Source organism: Dysidea avara, chromosome 15 (assembly GCF_963678975.1).
Source record: "Dysidea avara chromosome 15, odDysAvar1.4, whole genome shotgun sequence".
Classification (NCBI taxonomy): domain Eukaryota; kingdom Metazoa; phylum Porifera; class Demospongiae; order Dictyoceratida; family Dysideidae; genus Dysidea; species Dysidea avara.
In genome coordinates, this window is record NC_089286.1 from 5,072,807 (window position 1) to 5,100,575 (window position 27,769).

At 39.2% G+C, this 27,769-nt stretch overlaps 2 protein-coding genes across 3 annotated transcripts; one reads left to right on the forward strand and one right to left on the reverse strand.

Moving 5' to 3' along the window:
* Positions 1–171: 171 nt before the first annotated feature.
* Positions 172–1,702, reverse strand: LOC136245110 (uncharacterized). The gene is made up of 2 exons (XM_066036632.1): positions 1,491–1,702; positions 172–441 (listed from the first exon to the last, which is right to left on the reverse strand). The coding sequence occupies exons 1-2, from the start codon at positions 1,612–1,614 to the stop codon at positions 254–256; spliced, it is 312 nt and encodes a 103-aa protein (XP_065892704.1). The 5' UTR covers positions 1,615–1,702; the 3' UTR covers positions 172–253.
* Positions 1,657–27,769, forward strand: LOC136245102 (chromodomain-helicase-DNA-binding protein 1-like). Of its 2 annotated transcripts, none has more exons than XM_066036621.1 (30): positions 1,657–1,909; positions 1,963–2,541; positions 2,595–2,676; positions 3,089–3,130; positions 3,184–3,215; positions 3,265–3,346; positions 3,788–3,847; positions 3,895–3,982; positions 7,439–7,509; positions 11,518–11,617; positions 11,709–11,798; positions 11,978–12,028; positions 12,797–12,916; positions 13,943–14,056; positions 14,321–14,435; positions 22,413–22,521; positions 22,570–22,676; positions 22,729–22,758; positions 22,806–22,894; positions 22,942–23,028; positions 23,393–23,544; positions 24,129–24,208; positions 24,740–24,936; positions 25,639–25,808; positions 25,997–26,111; positions 26,600–26,708; positions 27,070–27,122; positions 27,169–27,294; positions 27,412–27,491; positions 27,550–27,769. In XM_066036621.1, exons 2-30 carry the CDS (start codon positions 2,222–2,224, stop codon positions 27,670–27,672), a joined length of 2,994 nt encoding a protein of 997 aa, XP_065892693.1. In that variant the 5' UTR covers positions 1,657–1,909; positions 1,963–2,221; the 3' UTR covers positions 27,673–27,769. The 2 variants fall into 2 exon arrangements, with proteins under 2 accessions (XP_065892693.1, XP_065892694.1); XM_066036622.1 differs by having other exon boundaries at positions 22,945–23,028.

Genomic DNA, 27,769 nt, shown 5'->3' on the forward strand with positions numbered 1-27,769 from the left:
TGCTGCAGCAAAAATTTGACTGGAGAATTGTGTAGGACATGTATTTAACAATTATGGCTCCCAACTGAAACCCCTTAGTAAAATTGTACCAATGTCGTTATTATTTGGATTCCAATACTAGCTACTCTAATAGAGCAACTATCCTTACAACTTGTATGATGAAACAACTGGTCATGTATTAATAACAAGATGGATTAAAGCTGTACATGATTGATGATAAAAAATGAACAAATCAGAATAAACATCACAAAAGTCATGTTTCTACATCTTCTACTGGTTTTGACCCTTTCTTTAACCTCTTAGTCCCTGTAACTTTCTTTAGTTGTAATGACAGGTCCTTCTTAACACTCTTCTCTCCAGTACCTTCACTACCAGCACTATCCGTAACTGCCTCATCAACTTTCTTGTCTTCAGCAGATGGTTTCTCCGTGTCTGACTCTTCTATATGGGTAGATAACGTGTTCAGATACAAACCCCTCCCTCCATCATTAGGGTCAAGGCTCGATTAGGGTACCACAGGGAAGGTCTTGTAGATTTACAATTGGTGATTCCGACGATATCCCAAGGCCAACTATATCTACTCAACAATCATAGCCACACTTACTCTAAGTATACATTGATCAGTAGAGCGATGTGACATGGTAGTCTCGTCCTCCAGACCAATAGACGATATGCACACTTTATTACTCGAACGAAAAATGATCAATTTAGCGTAGATGGCGCAAAACTCAACGATAACTTAAAAGCGGAAGTCCCATACAAAAGTATGGGAAGCAAATGCGGCTCGAGCAATAACTCACCACTCGAGCTAAGGGCAGGCCATCTGGCTTGCCATACACTTTTCTCGCATGAGTTTTGTGCCGTCTACGCTAAATTGATCATTTTTCGTTCGAGTAATAAAGTGTGCATATCGTCTATTCTCCGGGGTGGGCGCTTATCGATTGGAGATTATAAGCCCAGAGGAGGGTGGAAGCGGTTTAAGCGCCGTTAAAATGAATTATACAAAATGCTCGTTTTCTGCGATTAACTAAATCGTGTGGATGGTGTAACGAAGTGTGGCATCATTGTCTTGTTGAAGAATATACATACCTGGTTTAGTGCAAGCGTATTACGCGTGAAATTATTTCATCAGTTTTGCCCTGAAAACTAAGTGATTTTGCAAAACAAAGTACATCATCGTAATACTTACACGAAGAACAATCTAAATATCTAATGATCCCCAGTGATCCCCACCGTTCGCTAGTTTTGTATTGCGACTATTGAGGCTCACGTGAAATTCTAAACAGAGGTATGCAATTAACGTAATATTTTCGAGCATCGCTTCCGCCCTCCTCTGAAGCCCCACCATGGGACGCTTATAATCTCCAATCGATAAGCGCCCACCCCGGAGAATAGATCTGGAGGACGAGACTAGTGACATGGTAAAACACAAGCCCCATATGTAAAAAAACGTTACCACGTGAGCTGCCATGCCTCAACATGCAGCGTACCTTTTGTGACCTGTGGAGGGTCCATAGACTCAACTTGTTTCTCCGTTTCTGTTGTTTTGGAGGTCTTTCCTTTCTTCCCCTTCTTTGGCTTTCTCTTCCTCGGCATCTTCATTGTCCTAGCCATGAGTGAACGTGTTATTTCGAGCCCGTACTTCTGCTGCACCTTCAACACGGTAATATACGGAGTAGTATCCTTAGTGTGTCGCGTGCTGCCAGAGGGTAGTGTTTCGTGTTTACTTGTTTATTAGTTTTTCTTCTGTGTTTAGAGGATAGTTTGAGTGCGGCCTACAGTGTTGGGAGCCTCTTCTTCCTCCATTTCAATACTTCATCGAGAGCTTTTCTGTGAAAGATTCGGATTAAGAGATTGCAATGTGTAACGGTCAAGTGAAAGCCGACTGCAAGTGTCCCATTTTCATAAGGTGAGTATAAACGCAATGTGCGCTACGTGTTGTTAAGGTGTTGTATGTTGTAGGCAGCGTTTCTCACAACCACAAGGCCAAGAACCCAAGCCACCCGTCTACATTAGTCCGGGCGAAGTGAAGAGTGCGATTGGTGCTGTTACCGTGGCCATGATGTACCGTGCCTATCACTGGGCTACTGACAAGAACAACTGAATGACTCCCTGTACTTGTTTGTGAACTTGACAATCGAAGAATGTGCTGTTATGTTTCCGTGTACAGAATATTTCACATGCTTTGTAGATATTTGTAAATACAGAAACCTATAAAGTAATGGAGCGCTTTATTTCGAAGAAGGATAAATACCTTCGCAGTTTACCAGCTGCTCCTGCCGCTATAACACAATCAAACTTGGAGAATTGGGGTCTGAACAATGTTACTTTACGACATTATCAATTGGAGGGTCTAAACTGGCTAGCACGACGATATGGCCCATCTCGTGGTTGTATTATTGGAGATGAAATGGGACTGGGTAAAACACTACAGTCAATATCACTAATGCTGTTCGTGTTGAAGGGCAGGAAGCTGACTGGTCCTATACTTGTAGTGTGTCCACTATCAGTGATGAACAACTGGCAGGAGGAACTGCTGAGGTGATGGTACTATAATATGGGGCTGGTTATCACGTGATTGTCACAATATACAGGTTCACCCCTTCACTAAAGGTCATCAACATGTTAGGTAGCAAGGAAGAGAGGGAGGAGAAGAGACAAGCAATACTAGAGGAGGTGTGTACACTTCATGTCATGCCCCACCCACATTCCTGGCCTCATGAGTTACCATATAAAAACTTGTCATGTTGTTACTTACAAATAGAGTACTACACTTCTGATAAAAGTGTGACTAGCTATCTCATTGTCGCATAATCATACAGTATGTCACTGTGTAGAATTTTTGTTGTGAAAGGCTGTGGCTTTATCTGATTAAGAATTTGTGAATTGCACTTTTTAAATGAATTTTTCATCCGTCTCAAATGTTTGCAGCACTAGCATACAAATCTTTGTAGTTACTGAATCACTCATATGTATTAACAAAAGATAGAATTGGTTAATGTACTGAAAATGTTTTAGCAGGACATTGAAACCTCAAGTTCAATATCACTGATGTGTTTCATGTTGTCATTATTCAAACAACTTGTAGGAAGCTGCTGATCCCTTTGATGTGATGTTAGCACACTATGATGTAAGATGAGCTAATCCATACACTATTTGTTATCATGTAAGTGATTGCCTCAGGTGGTGATCAGGGATATTAGCTTCCTGAAAAAGTGAGCCACACCCACTGTAATCCACACCTCCATCATTGTTGTACTGCAGGTTCCAGTGGCAGTGTCTGATAGTAGATGAAGCTCATCGTCTCAAGAATCCATCATCTGTGCTACACTGTTCACTACTGCAGGTAATATCAGTTACTGTAACTTGCTCTTCTGAGCTACAAGGTCACTTAGTTTCTTACATAATAATTATATCATAAACGTGAGCACAACTTCTTTATCAGTGTTAGCCTGGTATTATAAGAAGCTTTGAACACTGTTTGACATTGTTAACACCCTGAGGTAAAGAGATGTGCAGGGTTAGTTACTTGTAATAACCAGCCTCTTTTTTCCTTCACAACATCTTAGTAGTATTGGTTAGGCAGAATTAAATGCTTTCAGAATCCTTCCAACTTTCTTTGGGAATTTTCTTTTGAGAAATGGAATGGTGCCTCCAGCCAAACATGGTTTAGGGTACAGGCTTAATTTCTTCGCTATTTGTTGTTGTTTTGGCCACTCCTGCCAAGGTGGATTGAAGAAGTGAGGCTAGTTTTTGGGACATCACATTATGTCATAACATCCAATAGTTGAGTGTCCAGTTTAAGCTGTTACTGACTGGTACACCAGTGCAGAATAATCTTAATGAGGTGAGCCACTCCCTCAATTTCTGTGCTACCATTGGTTGAATCTGCAGCTATACTCCCTGTTGTCATTTGTTGTACCAACAACCTTCAACATCACCTCATTGGATAGTTTCTGTGATGTGTTCTCTAATCTCCAAGGTGTGTGTGTGTGCGTGCGTGCATGCGTGCGTGTGTGTGACATGGGTGATGTGTGTTTATGTGTACGTATGTTTTTACATACTCTGTGTAAGTTAAAGCATCTCTTCGAGTGCTATACGTGAAATATGGCTTGCAAAAAAGAGTGGGCAAGAGACACATGGGTCATTCCATACCAAATCAACAAAAAAAAATCCGGACCCCTTTCGATTTTCGTGAAATTTGGCACAAACATGGACCTTTTCAAGAAACTTTCTTACACCAAAATTTGGCTCATTTTATTGGTCTCCCTTTAAGTTATGACCACTCAAAGTTTCTGTTGAAAATTTTATGAAGCTTACATGTCTTCAATAAAATGGCCATAACTTTGCTTGTGATTCACGTAGAATCTTCTGGGTTAGATTTTTGAAATCCTTATTAAATTCCCTTTCAGGTGATATATAATAGTTTATAATTGCTCAAAGGAAAAGGTCAAACCACAAAAATGTAGCTTTTTCCTTTGATCTTCATTTAAAAAAATTATTTATTCTTTAATTACATTTATTTTTGGTTTACATGTTGCTCTAATACCTATCATTCATCACTGTGAATTTAAAGTTGGGACCAGTAGTAGATCATGAGTTATAAGTGTTAATGTGTAGCCTTGTAATCACTGCTGTTTGTATGGTTCAAGTATGCAAAGATGCAATACCAATTGCAAGTAACTTTATATAATAATACTATGTCACAATCATTAATACATTGTTGTTTTGTAAGTAATGTTAATTTGTTTATGTTTTGTAAGAAAACCCAGTAAAAGCTTATACTTAAATACATATATTCAATTAATTTACCCTGATCAAGCTTGTATATATTGTTTCCGATTATGATGCCAAGTCTATTATACAGTAGTGAAATATTGAACTTGATGACATTTTCACTAGCTACAGTAACTGCTACTGCTACTGTTAGCATTTAATGCTGATTGTTGATATGCAAGTAGGTATTTTGATACACAAATGTAGCTATAGTGAAAACTGTCTAAGCCAGTCAGGGCCAATTTTTTTGGCCTTAATATTCAGATGGCTATTTATATTGTTTGATGTGTATAAATGTCTTACTAGAACAATTTAATGTTGGCCCTTAATAGAAAGGTGGCCTTTCGTTACAGGTGGCCACTAAGACAAGTTCCACTGTAATTTGAAACACTTACAAATAAAACATGATGTTATGTAGCTGCATTCTTTGTTCTTAACACAGGCATGAATGTTTTAATATTGTAATCTACTAGAGATTTTCTAAAAAGTAGTAATGAATGACTGATGCAGTATTAGCAGTCTTTTCAACTTATACGTACCTTCAAAATTCAATTGTGTACTGATATCAATGCATCAGATTTCATTGCATATCAAAGTTACATGTGAATGATTGTAGAGACTGTCATGCAATATGCACCACTTTCAGTTTCAAGTTTCACTATAATGCTCTGATTTAACTTTGAAGTTAATTGCCTTGACCCTTTCTTTAATCGATTGTTAATGTATTTCACTTAAAGCTATAGATATGTATCAGTGTGCAATTGCTGTAGTGAACCTTTCTACAATGTGATTTCTATGGAACATTTCTATGATTCTAATTATAGAAGAGCTACATTGCTATTTTTATCATGATACAGTTGATGTATGGAGTTAAAGTCAGGTACCTTAGGGCCAAAATGTCTGGGCCTTAATGTGCAGGTAGCTGCTTAATACAGTTGCATAAGTGTATAGCAACAATTTAAAATTGGCCTATATGAAGTGGTGGCCTTTCTATACAGGTGGTAACTTTCCACTCTATTCCATCAAATTTCTGACGAGTAAGTGGTTTTAAAAGTGTACATTTTTCCAGCAAAGGCATTGTTTATAGGTACAAACATATAAAGTTGGCCTTTAAGTGGTCAGTAGTAGGCTTGCTCTTTCAAAGTATGATTCAAAAGTGATATACAGTGTAACATACCTTAGCGGCTACCTTAAAGGCCACCTTTTTATAAGAGCCAACTTAAATAGGATATTTCTACTCTAGTGCAACTATATGAAGCAGCTATCTAGGTATTAAGACCAAGAAGCTTTGGATATCACTAAGACATGGCATTTCAATTCCACTTTACATGTACATATGTATGAATAACTGTCGTTTACATCCATTATACACACATATAAGATTGGAAACTATCATCATAATCTGTGGCTGAATATTACTATGATACAGTAAGTAAAATTGAAAAAATAGATTGGAATATCATTAGTTGTACAGTAAATCCCTTATGAATATAGCTACCTCTATAATAAGACCACCTTGTTATAGTGGCCACCTCTATTTTATAGGACACTGAACTTACAGCAAAAACATAACCAGTGATTCCTTTATTAGGCAGCCTTCCAACTTTCTTAGCTTTAAAAGTGGCTTTGTTAATATGGTTTCACTGTAGTGAGCCCTTGTCAATACTATTGTAATGCATAAATGATATTTAACATACCAATATAAGGCTACTTGCAATTGGTATTAGAAATTACACTGTAAAAATACCATACAAACAGTAGTGATTACAAGGCTACACATTAACACTTATAACTCATGATCTACTATTAGTCCCAACTTTAAACTCACAGTGATGAATAATAGGTATTAGAGCAACATGTAAACCAAAAATAAATTTAATTAAAGAATATATATTTTTGAAAATGAAGATCAAAGGAAAAAGCTACATTTTTGTGGTTTGACCTTTTCCTTTGAGCAATTATAAAATATTATATATCACCTGAAAAGAGAATTTAATAAAGATTTCAAAAAGCTAGACTAGAAATTTCTACATCAATCACTAGCAAAGTTATGGCCATTTTATTGAAGATGTGTAAGCAAAATAAAATTTTCAGCGGAAACTTTGAGTGGTCATAACTTAAAGGGAGACCAATGAAATGAGCTAAATTTTGGTGTGAGAAAGTTTCTTGATAGGGTCCATGTTTGTGCCAAATTTCATGAAAATCGAAAGGGGTCCGGTTTTTTTTTTGTTGATTTGGTGTGGAATGACCCATATATAACATAGGCAAAGCAGAGTACTATATTTGTCTGATATTTCTCATACAGTACATACAAGCAAGATGATGCTTTAACTGATGTAGAGGCTGTCTCAACAACACTTGTGAAGCAATTAGAAACTAAAGCAGTGGTCTAGAAATCTGTCATCTCTAATAGATTTATAGTCAAAGAACATCTTTTGATCATTTAGTGTCTCATCCACCCTTCACAGTCTTACAGTTCTATTTTGCCACAAGTTGCGTCATTGCTACTAGTAGCTACCTGATATAGAACTGTGGGCATGTAAACTGTTTTATATGGCAACTATAGAACTATTTTTGATCTTCCCACACAAAGTTCTTTGTACATATAATGTATGGACATACAGGTACAGGTACACAGTGTTAGGTGGTATTGTTATTACAGAGGATGATGAGGTCACTGGTGGACTGCATCAGTTACTGCAACCATTTCTGTTACGTCGAGTGAAGTCAGAGGTGTGCGTGCGTGTGTGTGTGTTTGTGTGTGTGTATGCGTACTTGCATGTGTGTGTTACAACACAGCAACACTTTAAAACTTACTCTACACATTATTTGCTAAATAACTGTTTAATATACAAAGTCACTAATGTATTGATTGTCAGTTAGTCTTACGCAGCAAAGTAACATGTTCAGCAGTCAGTGGCAGAGGAAGCTGTCCACAATTGAGGGGGGAGGTGGCTTTCTAATGTCCGGCAGCAGCAGCAGCAGCAGCAGCAGCAGCAGCAGCAGCAGCAGCAGCAGCAGCAGCAGCAGCAGCAGCAGCAGCAGCAGCAGCAGCAGCAGCAGCAGCAGCAGCAGCAGCAGCAGCAGCAGCAGCAGCAGCAGCAGCAGCAGCAGCAGCAGCAGCAGCAGCAGCAGCAGCAGCAGCAGCAGCAGCAGCAGCAGCAGCAGCAGCAGCAGCAGCAGCAGCAGCAGCAGCAGCAGCAGCAGCAGCAGCAGCAGCAGCAGCAGCAGCAGCAGCAGCAGCAGCAGCAGCAGCAGCAGCAGCAGCAGCAGCAGCAGCAGCAGCAGCAGCAGCAGCAGCAGCAGCAGCAGCAGCAGCAGCAGCAGCAGCAGCAGCAGCAGCAGCAGGAAGAAGAGGAGGAGGAGGAACTTCAAATCCCAAACTTCTTGGAAAACTGTTAATCTGCTTCTCATCAGTGTCCTCCACCTTTACTCTTTGGCAGTGTGGAGTCTGCTTTTTCCTTTGGCTGTTGTTTGATCTTGTTTTGAACATCATCATGAACCTGAATTTCACTTGGCTTCTTAACCAATATGTTCTTCTCGCTAAGTGACAAAAGCTTTCGAACTTTAGCCATTCGAACTTTAGCCAGTAGCTCACATTCACCCTAAAACAATAATAGACAAGGAATTTCAAGGCTGTCTTGCTCTAGATCTCGTGAGTATCGTTTCTTAGGGTTTATCTTACAAGTGATTACTCCTAAAATAGAGATGATGTAGAGCTAATCTTTCTCGGAACGTACCCTACGATAGCTCCAGTTTTTACAACCTTGACTGCAAAGGGATTGTATACATTGCCTGTCTCATATTGGCAAGCCAGCATTTCATCTCTTACCGGTAACCATTGTCCTGATACACATGGTAATTCTCCAGGTAAACTAGCCATTGTTACTGTGTTTTTCCGGTTCGTTGTCACAAAGAGCCACACGTTTTTGCGCATGCGCAAGTTTAACTTCGAACCAGCTATGTAGCTACGAGGCTACCAATACAATATAGCTCTTCTGTGTGAGGATGCCTCTGTCTTATTCAGTCGATTTACATTGGAGAATAGTGTGGCTATCAATTACTGGTGTTTCTCCTGACCATATAGCCCAGAGTTTGAACGTATCTGTTCGAACTGTTTATAGTTATGTCAACTTGTTTTATACTAGTGGTGACGTAATTCCTTCACCCCATCGCACTGGACCTGCATGCTTAGTTGGAGATCAAGAGGAAATGGCTCTGTTGCAAATAATTCTAGAGAATCCTGGGATATATTTGTGCGAAATTCAACAAGAACTATGGCAGAAGAGTGGGGTGTGGCTTCATGCATCAACAATATGCAAAAGCCTCCATTGTATGGGATGTACTCGACAGAAAATACAACACATAGCTCTACAACGCTCTGATCAGTGCAGAGCAAAGTTCGTGGTGCAGAAATATCAATCTATGATCCCAGTATGTTCGTGTGGATTGATGAGACTGGATGTAATTGTCAAAGGAAGTACAGTTATTCAGTTAGGGGCATTCCACAGAATTCTTGTTCGTGGTACAAGGTATTCTGCAATTGGTATAATGAGTTTGGGAGGTGTAATGGATGTTCACATCATGGCAGGAACAGTTAATGGTGAAAGGTTCAGCTATTTTGTTACTGAAACACTATTACCCATCTCAAGCCGTTCGATGGAAATAACTCCCTGTCTGTTGTAATCATGGACAATGCCTCTATACACCATGTTGATGATGTTGTTCACCAAACTGAACACACAGCTCATGCCAAAGTTATATTCTTACCACCATACTCACCAGACTTGATGCCACTGGAGGAGGTGTTCAAGTTTTTCAAACTTCCACAATGCCAACAGCATTACTGCAATGTCATTTGAAAGGGTGACAAGAGAAGACTGTTGCAGATATATACAACACAGTGGATATACATAATGTCAAGACTCTTTTATTAGAACACAATACTTAGATGTACAGTACATAATAGTTATGTGTAATAAGTGATTACATAATAAACCACGTTCAAACCTAAATCACATGATGCAAGTTTAAACCAGTGCAGTGTGGCAGAAGCATGCTTATTTTAGTTGCTTTAAAATAGCCATTACTGCACTTTTCTCAACAGTATACTTGTCTTCTGTAATGATTCCATTAGCTTTCAAATTACTTAGCTCGTTTAACTGCTTATAACACTTAGATCGAGACTCAGTGTGTTTAGCTGGACTTGTTTTAGCTTGACTTACTGGCGTACTATTGTTTGAATAGCTACTGCAACACTAGTAAGAGCTTCTGAATAAGAGTCTGGCTTTCGCCGACTGCTGTCACTGTTCCCTGCTCTCTTAAACATTGAACAAGTATGAGGCTGGTCTAAACTTTCATGGATCCCACGTGATAGTATCTCTGCCCGTATCCTACACTGCATGGGCGTAAACTTGTCTCCATGCTTTTGCTTTAACTGAGAATCAAAGTTAGCTACCTTCTCATCCCTGTCTTCTTGGTTGGACTTTTTCTTCTTACTATGGAGCTTGTATCTGGGGTCTTCCTCTTAGCTTGTTTAGTACTATTGACAGAATCATTACCCCTCAAACCATCACACCATACTTGACAATTCTTCCCTTGTTGAACATTAGACCACAAATCTTCCTGTGTCCTCATGCTTATTAGTTATTACTTTACCGCCACTTTCCACACCCACATCAAAGTTGTCTGATACAAGCTGTGTTTTGATAACATTTTTCAAATCATCACAACACTTGACCTTTGCAGTCAATGTTTCTTAAAACAAACACTTTCCTTCTTTGTAAGTAGCTTTAAGAATTAACTTATCAATTAATGCAGAGCGAGGTTGGGGGCGATTACTGACAAAGACAGTTGAACTAGGTACTACTGCTGTGCCATTCACTGTTCGTAGAGGCGTCACAACCGAATGAGAATGTCTCACATTGTTACGGCCTTGAACTGGTTGGGAAACAGTAATGTTTGCTGTTTGGTTGATACAGAAACTTCGCCCTTCAGCACCATCGGTAGACATTTTGAATCGCCTTTTGAGTATGCGCAGGTTTTATTTTGACAACGAGCAGGAAAATTACAGTAGAGCTGGATCCTGTCATGTGGTAGTTCGTAGTGCTGAATCAACGAAATGTGCGATGGCAGCTGTGTATAAAATTATTTCCTACGAGATTTTATATAGTGGTATCTTTAGAGTCCAAGGAATGGGTTACCAAGTCTATTGTGGTGAGCAAGTTTTGGAATTAGACACGTACAGTAGGAAGAACAAAGAAATTCCTGCTTCAAATGATGTGCATGCTACATGTAACTTTAGTGAAAAACATATATGTCACATGCTGTTAGGTACGTGTATCAGGCAACATCATGTCATGCAGTAAGGCACATGTAGAATCCCACAATGAAAACCGATGTTGTGAGAAAAAAAAGCTGCTGTGTGTGTATGACTGTTCTAGGTGGTCTCCCAGTAGTCAGTAATACTACACATAGTAGAGTGGATATAGCAGTAATCATAGCAACCACAAACAACATGCATGATGTGCACAATATTTTGAGCAGGGATATCAATTTCCTGTATAGCGTGAAAATTTTGTAGCTATTTTTGGATATTTTAGTGAGACAATAAAAAGGAATTTGAACTGTGCAGGTTTTGTTGCGATGGTCACATGTGTTTGGCATGGATAACAATACTGTGTGTATATGACATCAGGCTCAGTGAGCTGATCATGTCTCTTTGTTGTTCCTGTTGATTAGGTGTTGCTTGATCTTCCTGAGAGGTCAGAGGTCACATTGTACACTGGAATGACCTCTCTACAGAAGAAGCTCTACAAGTCCATCTTAATGAGAGACACTAGTGAGTATGTAGTGTAACTTGTTAGTAGTGGTGATTGTAGAGCTGACATATGGGGGGGTACAGCACTGTAAGTTCTGTGTGGTGTTTGTAGGTGTGTTTGGAGAGGCAGGTTCTCGTACCAGTTTGATGAATGTGTTGATGCAGTTGAGGAAATGTTGTAACCATCCCTACCTGTTTGATGGTGAGTGTGTAGTGTAGTACGTGTGTGTGTGTGTGTGTGTGTGTGTGTGTGTGTGTGTGTGTGTGTGTGTGTGTGTGTGTGTGTGTGTGTGTGTGTAGTGTAGTGTGTGGGATTTAACATGTGTTTTCTATTTAAGAATGGATGAGGTGTAATTAATGGCACGTGTGTCTTTATTTCAGGGGTGGAACCAGAACCATTTGAACTGGGAGAACACTTGGTTGAATCTAGTGGTAAGAACTGAAACTTGGAACTGTGGTCACTAGCGTATGCTTACATAATTATATTCCAGACACTTACGTAATGTACGTGAGTGTCCATTAGGTCATGTCACTGTTTGTCTGTATGACTTACCCTCCCTTCTTCATACGTGTAGATTGATAAACATCAAAAAAAAAAAAAAAAGAATACATACAATACAATACAATAAACTACTATTCTCAAAACACACTATGGCTGCTAATAACTATGTTGTTTAGTCAAGACTATAACCCTTATACTTGTGCTTTGTCTTTTAAGTGCTCCTTTTTGTTTATATTTTATTTAAGTGTGTATATTACACTTGACATTTCACCCATGAAGCAACTAGTAGTTTGAAGAGGCCCGATAGTGATTACACACCTGTCTTCCATAAACTTGATGAAATCTTTCCTTGGTGGTTTAGGGATCAGATTGAGACAGTTAGTCATAGTGTCTTCTTCTTCTTAGCCAATCTGGACTCTTGGTTTGGTAGAGGTAATTACTCTAGGTTGTTGAATATCCACCTTATGGGATTTGAGGGATGGGTGGTTGTAGCTAAGAAACTTGAGACATTCTAACACATCCCAAGTGCCGAGACATTTAGGACACTAAGACATCAAACTGATTCTTCAATACACAAAAAGGAGCAAGGAAAGTAAGAAATTCTGTGGCAATCCTAGATATTTATGCAGGCCCGACCAGTCCCTTTTGTGTTTACTGTTTAACCACAATGATATAGTCCTAATGTATTAATGCTCTAGGGAAACTTCTGGCATTGGACAAGTTATTGGAACACGCGAGATCATGTGATCACCGAGTGTTGATCTTCTCCCAAATGACAAGAATGCTTGACATCATACAAGATTACCTTGGATACCGAGGTGTGTGTGCGTGCGTGTGTGCGTGCGTGTGTGCGTGCGTGCGTGTGTGCGTGCGTGTGTGCGTGCGTGTGTGCGTGTTTAGTTTGTCTCCATGTCAATTTATATCTCATTTAGCTACTAGTACATGAGTGGTACACTTACTGGAACTCTCTGGTTAGCTGTAGTTGTGCCTCACAGACACAGCCAAACCAGGGGCATAACTACACCCGGGACTCCCGGGCACAGACCCGGGCGATCATTGCTGGTGCCTGGGTAGCGAGCTTGGTAATGGTGGCGCTCGCCCAGGTGCTTCTGTAACTAAAAATACATATTCTATCTCTTTGGGGAGTGTTTTGTAATACTTTCCAACAATGGTATCGCGTATACATTTACCAAAATTCCTCCGTGAATTTAGTAAACTTCTATGCAATTCCCTGCATCACGTGATTCTATATTTTGACTATATTTGTGCACTCGAGAGTCAAAACATGTGCAGCAATTTGGTGAAACTGCTCGACGTGTAAAGTAATTGGTAAACTGATGAAAGACAGACAAAAGCTAATTCCTATGGTTCCCATCCTATTCTGCCGGGAAGTGGGACTAAGGAGGAACATTTGTTTATTCAATTTTTAAATGTTGGTTATGAAATATGCTAAAATGCTCAGTGTGTACAAGTAGAAGAGTGAAAATGAAGTACGATATTGGGGCTGGATGTTAAGTTATTCCATCATTTGTTTAGTTTTAGCTTCTGTACTATTTGTGTAGTAGTACGTTAGTCTAATAAGCTACACAAACAGCAGCGTAGTAACTATATATGCACTTTAAAAAAAGGTTTTTAAAAAGTAAATGTGTAGTAAAGAGTCCACAGAGATGGGCTTGTATTTCTTGCTAAATAGTTTGCATGGGGACAGCCAGATCTTGTGCCTGGGTAATCCAGAATGCTAGCTATTTCCCAACTGTGCCAAATACTTTTGTTTTTTTGTGTGTAGCATGTTCACTCAATTACACATATATATGCTGTTCATACTTACACTATTCATTCAACAGGTTATTCTTATGAGAGGTTGGATGGATCAGTTAGGGGAGAGGAGAGGTTTCTAGCAGTGAAGAATTTCACTGAAGATGAGGATATTTTTATCTTCCTCCTCAGTACCAAGGCTGGTGAGGTCACTAATTGTTACCTCATAACAATAGTCTGTGGTTTATGTGTGTACACCAGAGAGATTTATATTTATCAGCCCAATCATAGCGCATGTGATGTAATAGCTTGTTATCACTTGTGTCAGTTTAATGACACTTAGTTGTACTACCACTAAGTCATTATTTACAAGTATATATTTTTTACCTTAACCATGGATGTGTTATTGTGTTTTGACTGGTGTTCACTGTTTATAGTTATTGATGTACTCTTCCCTCCTTCTCCAGGTGGTCAAGGGTTAAACTTGTCCACAGCAGATACAGTGGTGTTCATGGACTCTGACTATAACCCTCAGAATGATCTACAGGCTGCTGCTAGGGCACACCGACTGGGGCAAACTAGGTAGTGTGTAGTGTGTGTGTTTGTTTGTTTGTGTGTGTGTGTGTGTAGTTTGTGTGTTTGTTTGTTTGTGTGTGTGTGTGTGTAGTGTGTGTTTGTGTGTGTGTGTGTGTGTGTGTGTGTGTGTGTGTGTGTGTAGTGTGTTTGTTTGTTTGTGTGTGTAGTGTGTGTGTGTGTGCATATAGAAGTGAATATCCCTACTGTGCATACTCTAATTTAAAATTCCTAATTTTTTCTTATACTTGTTTGTGAAGTTTTTTTGCAAGCTCATGACCACTAAATAGACTACTTTTCAGTTTTCACAAAATCAGTCACAATATTTTAAAAGAGTTAATCACAGCACTATTATACTAGATACAATAACAACTGATCAGTGGGCGTGGCTCTACATAAGCCTGCAGACAATAATGGACATGGATTTGTGCATGCCTACAGATAGTAGGGTCAAAAACTGTGGTTTTGTGACCAACCTCTGGCTAACAAAGTTTGATGGTTTAATATTGTACTTTAGGGTATTTTAAACAAAATGAGCTCCCACGCCGCTTTTTAAAGTCCGGGGAAAGTTCAGTAGAACCAAAAGTCTAAAATGGCTACTAGCTGACATGTGCAAAAATAAAATTATGATAAAAATTCAAATAAAGGTTCTTTTTAGGCTAATTTGGGGTCAAGGAATCCATTTTTGATGTTATTTTTGTGATTGGATGGTCTTATAACCAAGAAATTTAAGTTTGGTAGCTACCAGAATGAACAACTAGCTAGCTGTTTAGCACGTATGCACAGAGATGGGCAAGCTGTACAAGATCTAACATCATGCTTTCCATTTGATCTAGCACCACCTGCTCTAAGACCCTTACAATTAGCTATTCCAGCTACACTTGAGCTCATTTTAGACTTCAAGAAGGCCAAGCAAGATGGGGAGACCCAGCCAATAAAAATTTTATGGATGAGCGCATCTATTCTAAAGAAAAATCCATCCATGATCGCATAAAACATAATTTGCATCTCACCTTTGCAGGGATTCCATCAAGAAAAGTCTCTGAAAAGACACTAAAAATAAAACGAGGAAAAATGGATAGCAGGACACTAGCATCCGTGTTGATTTCAGTGGTCTACTGTCTCTACCTGAGCTCATGAAACATAATATATCTGAAGAATACCTAACACCGTTTAATCCCAATGGTACTTTCAAAAGAGTAAACTTCTGCAGAAGTTAGCATTACAGCCATTTGATGTCAACTCCTACACAGAATTAGTGGACATGATGTAGTGCCTAGCATCACCTATGGGTCAAGAGTGATCTCCATACACTTGGGGTGACTACACCAACAAAATAGTGTCTGTGATCCTGGCACAGCATGTCAGTGTTACCACCATCATCTGCATCAATGATCCCCATGGTTATGCTGAGTACACCAGAGATGATGAGCGTGAATTGTGCATTCAGGGTCAAGGCTCCATACCCAATGTGTATACGAAGCCAGCTGATCTGTTTCCCATGGCCTACAAATTCAAGACAATTCTCTGCACTGCTGGCAATAAGAAACGCCTCCAGGCTCTAATCAAAACTCATCAGCTCTCAGAACTGTCTAAGTCTATCAGTCAGGAACTAGTCTACTCAGTGGGTGAGGACTGTGTGAGTCTGTCAACTGGTGACACCAAAGAAAGCCTGGGCTTTAGTCAGGATGAGGCTGACACAATTATGCTATCTGTTTATGCAGCTCTAAGATCGATATCACCTGGCTATAACAATCTCATAGTAATTGATGCAGAAGACACAGATGTGTACATTCAGGCTGCAGCCATTTCACATGACATTCCAGGTATTATAATACCTCTAAAAAGCAGGTTTTTTTGTTTTTTTTGCAGAAGCATGTCTATGTACTGATGATTTTGCCAAATCTTTTATACCTTTTCATGTCTTGACTGGCTGTGATGCCAACAGCTGTTTTTCTGGGCACAGCAAGATATCCCTCTATGAAAAATTGTCAAAACGTACCATGAAAAATTGTCAAAACGTACCATGAAAAATTGTCAAAACGTACCGAGGCCCATAGCCTCATCTCAAAGTGTATAGAGAAGACCTTCTGCTGAGTGACGATGTCTTGAATGACCTAAAGTCCTTTGTTATCTGCTACATGTACGGAGACACACTAAATTCCTCTCTGAATCTAGCCCATGCAACCAAGTGGAAAAGACTAAAGAAAAAAATCTTCAATGCGTTTGCCTCCTGATGATGACAATCTTGAGCAGCATATCAAATGTTCCAACTTTTTAGCCTATGTTCAGTGCCACCATGACCTGAGAAGACATCCCTCTCCTATAGGTCATGGTTAGGAATTGGTGAATGGCTGTTGCAGACCAGCGTGCCACACAAACCTGCCCTTCCAATTTCACTTTCAGTCCCATCAGTGCAACAGGATGGCTGTGACTCTGCCAATTCAGAGCTGAATCTGAAGCTGCATCTGAATCTGATTTTGATACTGAACCTGAATCATCAAATGAGTTGGAGTCATTGGATGAACCTTGAATTAGACTTAACACGCTATTTATATGCATTACATCTTATTGAGCAAAATTGTTAACATTTTACATTAACAGAACATCCAATCACAAAACTAACATCAGAAATGGATTCCTTGACCCCAAATTAGTCTAAAAAGAACCTTTATTTGACTTTTTATCATTGTTGTATTTTTGCACATGTCAGCTAGTAGCCATTTTGGACTTTTGGCTCTACTGAACTTTCCCCGGATTTTAAAAAGCGGCGTGGGAGCTCATTTTGTTCAAAATACCCTAAAGTACAATATTAAACCATCAAACTTTGTTAGCCAGAGGTTGGTCACGAAACCACTATTTTTTACCCTACTAAGACTGGCATGGCTACCATACCGTATACCCAGAAATTTTTGCGGTGCGTAATTTTCACAGTTTTCATGGTCAGTAAAGCTACCGTGAAATTTTTTATCACGTGTAAGTCCTACTCACCTTACTAATACACTAATAAATCAGTGTGGCCCCCGGTGTGTGATAGTGTTGTAGGCATATGTGAACTCCACATATGCTTACAAACGTATCACACTTTCCTGATTTTAAAGTAGGCGTGGCTTATGAACAAAGCTGGCCTACTGCATGCCTTGTACAGAGATTTCCGCTACTGTGCTACTTGGTTCAGACATGCTTTAGTAATCTGTACAATGATTGAAGTAAATATATCAATGCAGACCCTTTGAAGCTGTGTGGTTCAGAACAAAAATTTCAAATCGAGCAACAACGATCTGTGAAATTTAAACACGAAAATTCTGGGCTAAGCGGCATCCGTGAAATTTAAAACGTGAAAATCATGACTAAGGACAAAACCGTGGAATTAGGGCTGCACCGATTCTAGTATCGATATCGGGCTGATACTGCTGTTTTCATGGAGTATCGGAATTGGCCATTATATTGTTGCAGATACTGATTCTTATCACATGCTTAGAGAATAAAATAATGTTTGTTTACTTGCTTACTTTACTAGCACAGCGGATGCCTAAAAGCATCAAGTATAACACTAATAGCTAACTACCAGCAAAATTACTGATCTATGCTGAAACCTACGTGTAAAAACGCTTTACTGAGAAAAAGATCGATATACTCTAATAGAACAGTCAATAACTCTAATAGAGCAATCAGGTAGAAGTGACTGTTTCAGTATTATAATATTTTGTGTTTTTGTAAGTACCATTATGAAATTATCTACACTTCTCCAGAAGAATACTGGAATATCCACTGGTTTGCATTTCAGTGACTTCTTTCTTTGTGAATCTTGATTGGCTACTTCATTATAAACATGAACCATACTGAAAACGTGTACAAGAATACCATGAAATGCACTATATAATAAATGTGTGCACTATGAAGTAGCTACTTTAAGGTGGCAATAAAGCAATGACGCGCACAAGAAGCCATAGCAAATACATATGACGTAACATATCGGCTAATTGGCGCAGAACCATAATAAACTTACCAAGCGTAAAAACAGCCACCAATAACAGGTGAGTTGTTAGCAAAAACAACAAGCAGCTGCTGTTACACATTTCAGGTAGAATGTAACTCACCTTTACAACAAATTGACAACCTTGACAATGTGAAAACAAGCGCTACTAATAATTATTATTTGTTTCGACTCGCCTTACAGCCTGTTACAAACATTATCTTTTCTCTGTAGACACGGGTTGAACAGCCATGAAACCTCGTATGAATGGTAAGCAATAGTGTCTGAATAATTCTACGTATCAGTATATCATATGTCCATTCTATGGCTTCTTCGCTTGGTGCGAACGGTGAAACAAGGCTATCATCTGCTTTTAAACGCCATATATTTCGACTTGTAAATCGCTTCCACTTATTGATACGTAGGATGATTCTTGTAATAGTATGCTTTCATCATGTGAAGTATTGGAGCTAAAACTTGAGGTTATTGAGAGATAACGCGTCTTCTGTGGTCCACTAAGTACCACCGATTTCTTGGTTTGAGAGCAGTTCTACGCTTTATACTCTCTACGAATGATAGATTCCTGTATGCATAGTTTATTTGTATGCAAAATTAAGTACTAGCTTTCAATATGTCTTAAATTGAGACCATGTTGAGACACAGCAGATTGTTGTCAAGAATGCGCGTTATTACTTTAGCGCCACCTTAAGGTACTTGGTATTGGTACTTGTGCTTGCAGATATTTCCCAGCTGAGTACTTGGTATTTGAAGTATTGGTATTTGAAGTATTGGTAAAAAGTGGAATTGGTACAGCCCTACGTGAAATATACATACCACGAAAATTTATGGGTATAGTGTATGTCTACAGACAGTAATTTACATAAGTGGGCGTGGCTCACGAAAGAAGCAGGGCTACGCTATGACATGTTACTACACGTCCACATCGTTACACTAATTAATTTAGCACGTGGGGTCAGACCCGGATAATCTGTAAAGTGGGACCTGGATGGCCCAACTCAGTTTTAACATTGTTACTAAATGAGTTACACGTTGCTAGTTCGCTGCAAGTTGCTCTTACTGATCGATATCAACCACCAACTTGAAAACCAGCGAGCCACGTGTGTTCAAATAGTTTGGTGCAACGACCATGTGTATACGAATAGTTTGATGCAATATACACCAGTCGATGGAAGCCCTACTTTAGTCTGTTAACACTCAGCGGTAGAACCTTGACTGATGGCCATGGTAAAGAAGGATAAAAGGTAAGACAATAGTGCAAGTATTGTATGTTTATCAATATACCAAAGGTTTTTTCTTAAGCGAACTAGAAGCATTTCTGCGAAAGAATTAGGGCTGTAGCTGCAGCCAGTTTTCCACTACGCTTGACTGAAGGCGTCAGGCAGGCAGGCAGTAGAAAATTTTGTTGAATAAATTTAAAAATAAAATTCTGTAGCAATTTGATAGGAACGTTTTGGATCAATTTGAAGACACTTTTGGGCTTGATTTTACCCAACCAATACTGTCATGTTGTGAGGAAAAATCGAGGCAGGTTTTTGGGTTATATTATATCACTGGCCACGCCCACACCTTCGATGTCCCTACTATACAGTACTATCATACTGTATGATACATGCATTATCACCACAAGCGTACGTTGCGCACAAAATATTTGATGTCTCTACATGATGGAGAAACAGACATCACTGAATTTCACTATCCAGATAGTAAAATTTGCAATTTTAAATGTCCCCAAATTTCACCCAGGTCTTTCTTATAGAGAACACCATTTGTCTAGCTAAGTTGATATAAGCCTTCTTACATGACTGCTCTATTAGGGTTTACAAGATCCCTATTATGAACCACTTCTGTGGTTGATGTGAGGTTGTCAGTAACAATACTCATCTCATCTGTTGGTCAATATGGACATGTGGCATATCACCCACAGCTGAATGTTCCATTGTCACTCAATGGTGTGGTTATGTAGAGGTGCACCGATATGGGATTTTACTAATATACTGATTACTGAAATAATTAGCTTCAAAATTACTAATTCTGATACCAGTATTCTTTAGTGTTGGTTACATCTGAGCATAACGGTTTTCAGTATGGGCACCACAATATATGTTGAAATATTATGATAATAAAGCACAAAAAGGTGGTTGCCAAAAAGGTTTTTGTAAAAAGAAAAACAGTTGATGTTGTGCTACTTCTAAAAACCAGGCAATCATCTGGAATTAACCAACTATGTATTACTATTTTACTAGTATTTTAAAAATTGTAAATTTAAAAATGAAGTAGGATCTATGCAAAATGTGCCAAAGTAGGGATTTTTCCACCGAGCTATGCTGTAATACCATCATTCATCTCTTGTTTTACCACTTTTTGTTGCATAGATCCCTACTTCATTAAAAATACTAGTTTGTTTTTTTGTTGTAACGCAGCTAGCTACAGTGTAACTTGTGACTGTTCTATTAGAATATCATACATGACTGTTGTATTAGAGTATATCTCAAGTCAGCCAGAGGTTGCAGCTAGCCAGACCACTAAGGGGTGAGATCATTGTTTACTGTTAAGTAAATAACTTGATTGTTAAGAGGTGTGGTCTCTGTACTCTATTGCTATTAGTCTACCTAGATCTTTAATTGATGGGCGTGGTCACGAACTTATCGTGAACGAGATCCCAATCGCAAACTTGCACATATCTAGTCTTATGGTAGCGCCAGGACTGAACTTGGGCACTTCTGAAATCCAACTCTGAAATAATTCTGTGGTGTCTATATATAGTATGTTGCTGAAAGAAAATGTTGATACGGAAAATTAATGCCTTGATATGGTTTCGTTGGATGAAGAAGAAGACAAGTAGCCTGATTGAAGATAAAATAAAAGACAAGGCGCAGAGGGCCTACACTTGTCGGAACCCCAAAAGGCACATCCTGCTGGTGAGTTTGTTATTTTGGCATAAAATGGCGGCTGTGCGCTGCTTTGTTTGGCCTCTAGCCTTGCGACTGTGGTCAGTGAATGAGGTAACTATCACATGTCACAGGTTATTATGCCATATATTACATGGCCCCGAAATGCCCAATACAAAATGTATTGGGAAATTTTCTAATCCGCTGTTTTATATATTATATGGACTAGTACTATGCTTAAACAGTGCTACTGTACCGTTTGATTATTTTAATCAATAGGTTAGTGGTTGTGCAATAATACATAATTAATTTATTGTAGTTCTTGGATTTGTAATTTATGAAATTTTTGTAATTCTTCAATTATGTTGCTATGCACTATTAAGGAAGTGCTTGTTAAACAAACCACTTTTAACAACATGTTATGCACAGAAGTATCTTTTTATAGTTTAACATATATCATGTAAATACTCTTGACAAAGCCTCAAAGCTGCTCTTCGTTTTTGTTCGCATACGTAGGGATACACCCCCTTTCAACTCGAAGGCATAGGCTATTCCTGGTAGTGTACGAGGCCTGCACCATTGTTTTTCAGTTGTTAAACGCCTGTAAAACCCAAAGGGAAGGTAATTCACAAAGTCTGAGGAGAGTCGCCACACCTGTATTGCCAAAAGGCATGTGTCCAGCTAAAGCAACATCGGACAGTGAAAAAATCAAGCCTGTAGCCTTAGCCTTAGCCTTAGCCGTTATCAGGTTACACTTGTCTGAAGGCATCAGTTACTCAGTCAGTCAGTCAGTCAGTCAGTCAGTCAGTCAGTCAGTCAGTCAGTCAGTCAGTCAGTCAGTCAGTCAGTCAGTAGAAAATTCTGTTTGATAAAATTTTTAAAAATTTCATAGCAACTTGTTGAAAGTGTTTCAGGTCAATCTGAAGACCTAATTTTACTTAACCAATACTGCCTCATGATTGTCAGGGAAAAGTGAGGCTGGTTTTGGGTGATGTTTTTTCATGTGCCACGCCCAAACCTTTGTGGTCCCTACTATATAGTACTATCATACTGTATATCGGTGCACTTCTATGGTTATTGTATTGCTATTATTTTACACAGACCAGTCAAAGTCATACGGTTAGTCAACCAACACAGTGTGGAGGAGATTATTCTAAATAGAGCCAGCTCTAAAATGAGACTTACCAGTGCTGTAATAGCCGAAGGTCAGGTGAGTTGATTGACAAGCCATACAACTCAATTGTTACTATGGTTACAGTTCTCTCATGGCACAGTGGGGTCAGGTGCTGGTGGGTTAGGATCAGAGAAAGAATTACAAGAAATCCTCAAGTTTGGACTGAATAATTTACTGGAGTCAACAGACAGGTGTGTTGATAGTCTGTGAGGAAGATTTAAGCTCCACTTCTTTTTCTTGTAGTTCTGCTAGTGAACAACTGGACATGGAAAGGTAGATACTGTGATGTAATATTACATCATCATGATGTACATTACTAGTATACTTGGACCAACTTGTGGTGGTCGCTGGGTAACGACCACCACCCCTGCTACCATGGCAACACCATCGTCAGACACGCCCCCAGAAGGTAACATCATAATGATGTCACTTATAGCCAATCAGATCACACTACAGCAGAAAACATGTACATATACGAGGGAGAGGATTACTCCAAGTTGTGTAGTGACAAAGACAAGAAGAGTTTTGATGAGTTGTTAGCTGGTAAGCTTCTTATTGGTGTTGTTGGTCCTTAACTACTCCTTATTTGTGTCCTTAATATGGAGGTGTTTGTGTCCTTAATATGGAAGTGTTTGTGTCCTTAATATGGAAGTGTTTGTGTTCTTAATATGGAGGTGTTTGTTTCCTTAATATGGAGGTGTTTGTGTCCTTAATATGGAAGTGTTTGTGTTCTTAATATGGAGGTGTTTGTTTCCTTACTATGGAGGTGTTTGTTTCCTTAATATGGAGGTGTTTGTTTCCTTAATATGGAGGTGTTTGTGTCCTTAATATGGAAGTGTTTGTGTCCTTAATATGGAAGTGTTTGTATCTTTAATGTGGATATATTTGTGTCCTGTTGCCATGACAGCACAACTGGTGGTGACAGATACTACACCAGAGGAGAAGGTCCTACGTAGCAGGCATCATGTGATCCCAGTATCGGCCAGTCTGGTAGCATTACCTGCTGCTCGTAAGAGAAAACAACTAACACCTGAAGAGTTGGAACAACGAAGGAAGAAGGTAAACTTGTGTAAAATAAACAGTATTAGATATTCCAGCATAATAGACTAATGCCTGTAATACATGCACACACATACCATTGAAGTGGCCATTGAATCCACTGGATGATGCATCTTTGAATTAGAGGGGTTTGTTACAATACTTGTAATCTTTAGTTTAGATGTGACAGCTGCTAGTTTGGTACGGTCTAACTTCCAGAAGAAGCTAGCCCTAATGGCACTCCCATTGTTACTGGATAGAACCTCGTGGATGTGTTGTTTGACACTTGTGTCTGGTGATGTACTGTCCTTCAAAATTCATGATAGCAAATTTCACAAGTAAACTGCAGAAAGTGCAGTACTCTGCAGCCCTTCTTAGCACACATCTCTCATCTTGGGCAAGATAGTGCCAATCAGCCTCAGCAATATTGAACCTCTTCAGGTCCTACCTCACCTTGTCTCTCCAACGGAGCTTGGCTCCTTGTGCAGTCAGAATCTGTGGCAACCACCACCCAAACAGCAGCTGCACGCACACACGCAAGAGAAGACACACAGACACACACGTGCTGTACATTACTATATTGATGAGATGGTGTACATTTTCAGAGAGAAGAGAATCGTCTGAAGAAATTGAGATTGTTGGAGGAGGAGGAACGACAGAAAATGGAAGAAAGGAAACAAAGAAGGTGAAGTGGCTAGCCACTGTGAGTGGTCCCTTTTAGGACAGTGGTACCTCTAAGGACATCTTGATCATCAGGACACTTATCCATGGTCCCACATGAGCCCATAAAATTAGGACATTTCAAGTGTTCCATTGTAGTTAGTTCCAAGGAACAAAAATTTTAAGTGAGGGAGTTGTAACTGCTTAACATAATGTACACAACTTGTGTACTCAACATGTGAAGCATGCTGTCTGGTGTGGGGGACTTGCACCACAAAAAAAATCAGCTTTTCCTACTGAAATTTATAAAATTTTGATTTCAAAATACAGTATCTGATTACTCTAGCTATTTACTTTCTTTTGTGATTTGGTCCCTACCAAATAACAGGCTGGCTGGCAAGACTACTAGCTATTAGAGTATGTTGGTTTGTAGAGGTAAGCCCACTCTGTGTACAAGTGCTCTTTAAAGGTAGTATTCACATATGTAATGGTTTTTGAACAGTGTATTAGGATGCCAGTTTGTTTAGTATCATACTGTATGTTTTTGCCTATTCAGGTTGGAGTACTGGAAGAGGAATGGCTACACTAGTTTGAATGTGGTTGTCAATAGCGACAGTGAGGAGGAGGACGTGTTGTCAGATGGTGATGAGGATGGACAGGAGGCGTGGTCAGAGGAAATTAATTATGTCATGGGTGATGTGACACACCCCCAGAATACTGGAGCTAGTGATGTCATCATTGTTCATTGTGTGGGTGAGTGTTGTGTGTGGGGGTTGATAGGGAGAGAGTTGCTGTCTGGGATGGGTAGATGTCACCTACTGAAAAAAGCAGAAAACTCAACTGGAAAAATATTTGACGAATTGAACAATATATCTATTTGACGGCTTCACGTTGATCATGCATGGACTGTATTTGAGAATTTCAGAATGTCTAATTGATAGTTATGGCAGCTCAAGTGATGGCTTCAAGTATCATAGAATACCACAGTACACAGTAGCTATCTGGTAGGAGAATGCCTTGCAGGAGCATGTGTACGAAACATCTGGTAGAGAGAAATGTCTGGCTGCAGCTATGGAACCATGATCAGTGGCTAGTGTATCTTTCAATGTTGGCTAGATCTTTGTCTCATAGGTTCACTGTTCTTCCCTTGGATTTCTCCATGGTTTTTGATTGCTTATATGCCATAACACGAAGGACAGCCTGAATAGCTACTTGAAATAAAATAGAAAACAATATTGATTATCTGTGTGCTATGATAAATGCAAGAATTACAGTAAATAGCTTACAAAATGAAACCATTAATCACTCTATTGAGATCACATGCAACTGTACCTTGCAAAAGCATATAGCGTATAAGCAGAAGATTTAATAGGGAATTAAATTTGGCGGTTGCATAACCAGTAGTGTGTGCTGAACTTAACACAACCAGGCCACACTCTACAATAACACTTCTAGATGATTCAGGACGATGGGGTAAAGGAGGATTATTTGATGCACTCTCTGCTCGCTCCACACAGCCCCAGATGTGTTATGAACAAGCTGGAAAAATGAAGGACCTTACTCTAGGAGATGCCCACCTTATTCCTATCGATGACCTACAGAGCAGGGAACAAGGAAGAGACATGGTGAGCATCAATTAGATTGTTTTAGTGCAAACATAAATTTGCAAGTATTTTCCTCTACAAATACATATGAACTATGCTTTACTGTTTCAATGTAATATTGGTACTGCAGCTGTATGCCAGTTTATATACACAATATAATTATATAGTAGACCTTTATAAGTTCTCATATTCTTGTGTACATGTTACAGTTGGTACTGATAGTGGCTCAGTCCCGAGACAAGGATGGGAGGTTATCAGGGATCAAATTGACTGCTCTGAGTGATGGACTGAGAAGAGTAGCTGTGGAGGCCAAGAAGATGAAAGGTATGGACAATTGGACATCGCCTTTGTTATGTTGTGTGTTTGGTGTCTACTTGACCACAAATATGAGACTTATTGAAGAGGTGGCGCAATATTGTATACCACGAAAACTTTATTTTTACGAATAGTGGCTAGCCGTGGTAATTAAATTCGCGCTTATTTTATCTCAAGTGTTTTTGTGTCTTCTTGCCCAGCAACTCTGCGTATTCTTGTGCCACCATGAAACGAGAAAAAACTGCATATCCTTGAGAGGGTATGCAGTAAGTGCCCTACTACTGTTGAGTTGTCGCATAGTGTATGTTCCTCACTTTTCTATAATGTAAGTAAGTTCCTAGCAGTTCCTAGTTCTTTCCAAGTAACCCATAGTTTAATCCCTTGAAAATGTCTTGCATGTCACAAATTTTTTTTGTATTTAATGTTTGGATACTGGCCAGTCAACCACTTCATTACATAATGTTACATTGTTATTGCATGTGTTGTCCCCACTCCAGCCAGTGTCCACCTTCCTCGTATTGGTCACTCCACTGTACACTTCAACTGGTATGGAACTGAACGACTGATTAGGAAACATCTCATCATGAGAAGAATACCAACCTACATGTATCCTTCACTCTGGTCATGTACTGTCCAACTTGATAACGTGTTGTGTACAAACTGACCTTGCCACCTACTAATAAGGTCACTGTAATAAGGTCACTGTAATAAGGTTATCTGTCTGAACTATGGCCAGCCAACTTTGTGTGTGCAAAGTAACCTGCCATCTGATTAATAAGATAATAAACTTTTGTCCCAAAGGATTACAAGTCACACTGTAAAGTGTGTGTTGTGTGTGCATGTGCTATGTGTGTGTGTGCGTGCGTGCGTGCGTGCGTGTATGCGTGGAAGCAATGATGTGTTGTATGACATTCTGAAATACTAATAAGTCATACACATCGTGTTGATTTTCTTAAATGACAATTAGCTATTATTTTGCAAGACACAGGACAACTGCTAAATCTACTGATAGACCTTCAGGTGGGTGGGGCTCATGATCATGTGATCCACATGTTACTTCCTACAGTTATGAGATCACATGATCCTAATATGGAAGTGTCTCAACCTCTACCAGACATTTTTACTAGCTGTGTTGTGCACTTGTATGGGTTTAATGAGGCTGAGCAGAGAAGACTGGCCAGATATGTTGTTGCATATCCTTTGTGATTGGTACATGTGTATAGATTGGGTATCTTAGATGCTATAAATGTAAGGAAAATTAGGAGTTTACAAGCTAGTAGGAGTGTTATCTCTTTAACTCATTCCCTCACATACAATGGTGATGTTAGTAGTTCAGTGAGTAATGAGGTCACTCATGTTGTCCTTAGTAACATGTCTGATGTTGACAAGGTGTGGTTACCATAACAACCATTAATGTATTACATAATCTATGATTACATTAATACAGGTACCCACCCCAAATGCCGGTATCCATATCGTGACATCGGATTGGATAAATGATAGTCTTAACAAACACCACCTACAAGATGTTAGAAAGTATCAAGTAACAACACCTAATAACAGTTTATAACAATGTACACTTTATAAGATGCACACGTGAAGTTTTTGGTATAAAATTTTAACTTTGAGTTAGTACCAACAAATGAAAATATAGTATTTTAAATATA

Coding starts and splice junctions, on each gene's coding strand:
- LOC136245102 (XM_066036621.1), top strand. CDS start 2,222: ATGGAGCGCTTTATTTCGAAGAAGGATAAATACCTTCGCAGTTTACCA. Junction 3,131..3,183: donor TGATGTTAGCACACTATGAT/GTAAGATGAGCT, acceptor TGATTGCCTCAG/GTGGTGATCAGGGATATTAG. Junction 3,216..3,264: donor GATATTAGCTTCCTGAAAAA/GTGAGCCACACC, acceptor GTTGTACTGCAG/GTTCCAGTGGCAGTGTCTGA.
- LOC136245110 (XM_066036632.1), bottom strand. CDS start 1,614: ATGGCTAGGACAATGAAGATGCCGAGGAAGAGAAAGCCAAAGAAGGGG. Junction 442..1,490: donor CCCTCCACAGGTCACAAAAG/GTACGCTGCATG, acceptor CTACCCATATAG/AAGAGTCAGACACGGAGAAA.